General features: G+C 36.7%; 1 protein-coding gene across 1 annotated transcript; it reads left to right on the top strand.

Moving 5' to 3' along the window:
- Positions 1 to 6: 6 nt before the first annotated feature.
- LOC108378595 (uncharacterized) lies at positions 7 to 1,566 on the top strand. The gene is made up of 2 exons (XM_017634900.1): positions 7 to 331; positions 417 to 1,566. The coding sequence occupies exons 1-2, from the start codon at positions 209 to 211 to the stop codon at positions 927 to 929; spliced, it is 636 nt and encodes a 211-aa protein (XP_017490389.1). The 5' UTR covers positions 7 to 208; the 3' UTR covers positions 930 to 1,566.
- Positions 1,567 to 2,215: the final 649 nt, after the last annotated feature.

Below are 2,215 nucleotides of genomic sequence, written 5' to 3'. Positions count from 1 at the left end.
AGAAGTTGCTGAGCATTTGGAAAGCCAACTCGATTGGGCCTTCATAACAGACATAACAAGCGCGCTCGCTCCTCTCGTAAATCTCATTAACCAATTAGACAATGAGCAATACGTTGTGGGTGACTTTTATAGAGATTGGTTAAATTGTGAAATAGAGTTGGAGGAAATCTTATCCAGATCAAAATTTGCACGGCTCTTTGTACTAGCAATGCAAACATACAAGAAGAAGCTACTCAAATCAAATGCATTTTTAACAGCTTTGTATTTAGATCCGCGTTTTAACTTTTGCACTTCTGTCATGCTCACTGAGGAGCAAAAAAGCAAAGCTGAGGTGGGTATCAATTGATGCAAGCGCATTAAAATTCTTGTTTGACACTCTTTTTTTTATCAACATGTACGATTTTTTTTCATCTTAGGCATTTCTAAAAACAGCATACAAAGCAATGAATAGTTCGAGGAAAAGTCTTTCACAAATAACGGTGGAAGAGCCAACTGAAGCTAGTCTACATGCGATTAAATGTGAAGAGGAACCTACTACTTCGAAGAAAGCCTACGACAAATTGACTCAGCGTATTATGAATTTGTCTTCCAATATAGGCGAAAGTGAAGAACCTCAGCGGAGTTTTATGCATAAATTGATCGGTTTGCTATCCAACAAAACTATGGCTCCTCTCGACACCGATGTTCTACAATACTGGAAGGCCATGAGCTTTGATGCTGAGGTTGCAGAAATGTTGCAGGCAGCGCTCTCAGTACCAGTCACGCAAGTAACTGTTGGTAGAGCGACAAGCGCTCTAGTGAATTTGAAGGAACATGATATTAATTATAATCTTTTGCTAACCAAATATAATTTCCATGAAATAAACCAGCCAGAAGTTGAGCTAGAAGTGCCTAGGGAACTGTTACAGGAAATGTCCTTTGAAAAATAGTAGATAGTTCTAAGTATGTATCTATGTACACCGTCTTCAAAAGAGGCAGAATTCAAAAATCAGATGCTAAAATATAACGGCTTGTGGATGGTACAGATTCAGCACAATTAATGTATAAACCGGTATAAAAATAGCTTTCTAGTTGGAAAATGTAATTTTGACGGGGCACAGAAATATTTGCATTAATTCGAAGTAAGTTCTACGAATTGATTTATGCAAAAAAATCGATCAAACTTTTCTTTTGAGTTTTGCATCTTTTGGAGATGGTATGCGATGTAGAACTGTATGAAATACGAGTTTAAGAGCAAATACATTTAAGTATTTTTTTTTTTAAATAGTAGTCTTATATTTATAACGAGCGAACATAACTGTAAGATCTCAGAAATTTTTTAAACCAGCCAACAGGTTTACACGATTGAACATCAATAGCTATCGCACCATGTTGTCACACATGTGGGATCGTGCAAACGCCGCTATTGATTATGATCTAAAACTTGTGCTTAGTAAAATAAAGACGTGTCTTTGTAACCAACAAAAAAATGTCCTTTATTTGTAAAAGTAGACATCATAAGAATACATATGCTAATCAATAAAAGCTCTGAATTATCTTTATATTCATATTGAGATAAAAACTCAACAAATTCTTTTTTTATTTTAGTATGAAAGTTCTACATTTATGCATAACATAAATAAAAATATGACTCATAAAAGTGATTTGCTACTTCTTGTGTTTGCTATTTAGTCCAAATCATTATCATTATTTGTAAGGGTCTAATTGCTCCGCTACCCCAGTAAATATACGGTATTCATACAGTTCAGTGGATCCACAACGTAGAAATGTCCATTTTAATGAAATGCGCAAACGAAAACCCGCAAATATCGTCCGGTCACGAGAGTTGACCACCGCAGGATATCAAGGCAGTGCACTATTTCTTTTGATCTTGCCTTGGACAACCGAAACGAATAGATTGAATTTCAACGAGGTTAATGTCAAATGCGAATTCTTGATTATATCACACAAAATGGAGGGACCTACAGTTTTAAGCCGGATCCGAACGGCGATTAGTTTTTAGGAGGAGCTGTTTTTCATGGCAGAAATACACTCGGAAGTTTGCCATTGCCTGTCGATGGGCGATTGCTATTAGAAAAAAACGTTTGCTTTTCTTTTATTCTTGATGTTAGTCGAAAACTGGAGTCGATCCCAGGCCCTGGGGAATGGCAGTGCACACTTCTAACCACTAAGGCACAGCACCAAAAGCTAGGCTTTTTTGGGACGGATGTAAGTG

This window comes from Rhagoletis zephyria, unplaced genomic scaffold (genome assembly GCF_001687245.7).
Source record: "Rhagoletis zephyria isolate East Lansing unplaced genomic scaffold, Rhagoletis_zephyria_1.1 Rzeph_scaffold_14492, whole genome shotgun sequence".
In the NCBI taxonomy this organism is placed as follows: Eukaryota; Metazoa; Arthropoda; class Insecta; order Diptera; family Tephritidae; genus Rhagoletis; species Rhagoletis zephyria.
The sequence above is the reverse complement of the archived record's forward strand: the minus strand, read 5'-3'. Positions and strand labels throughout refer to the sequence as shown.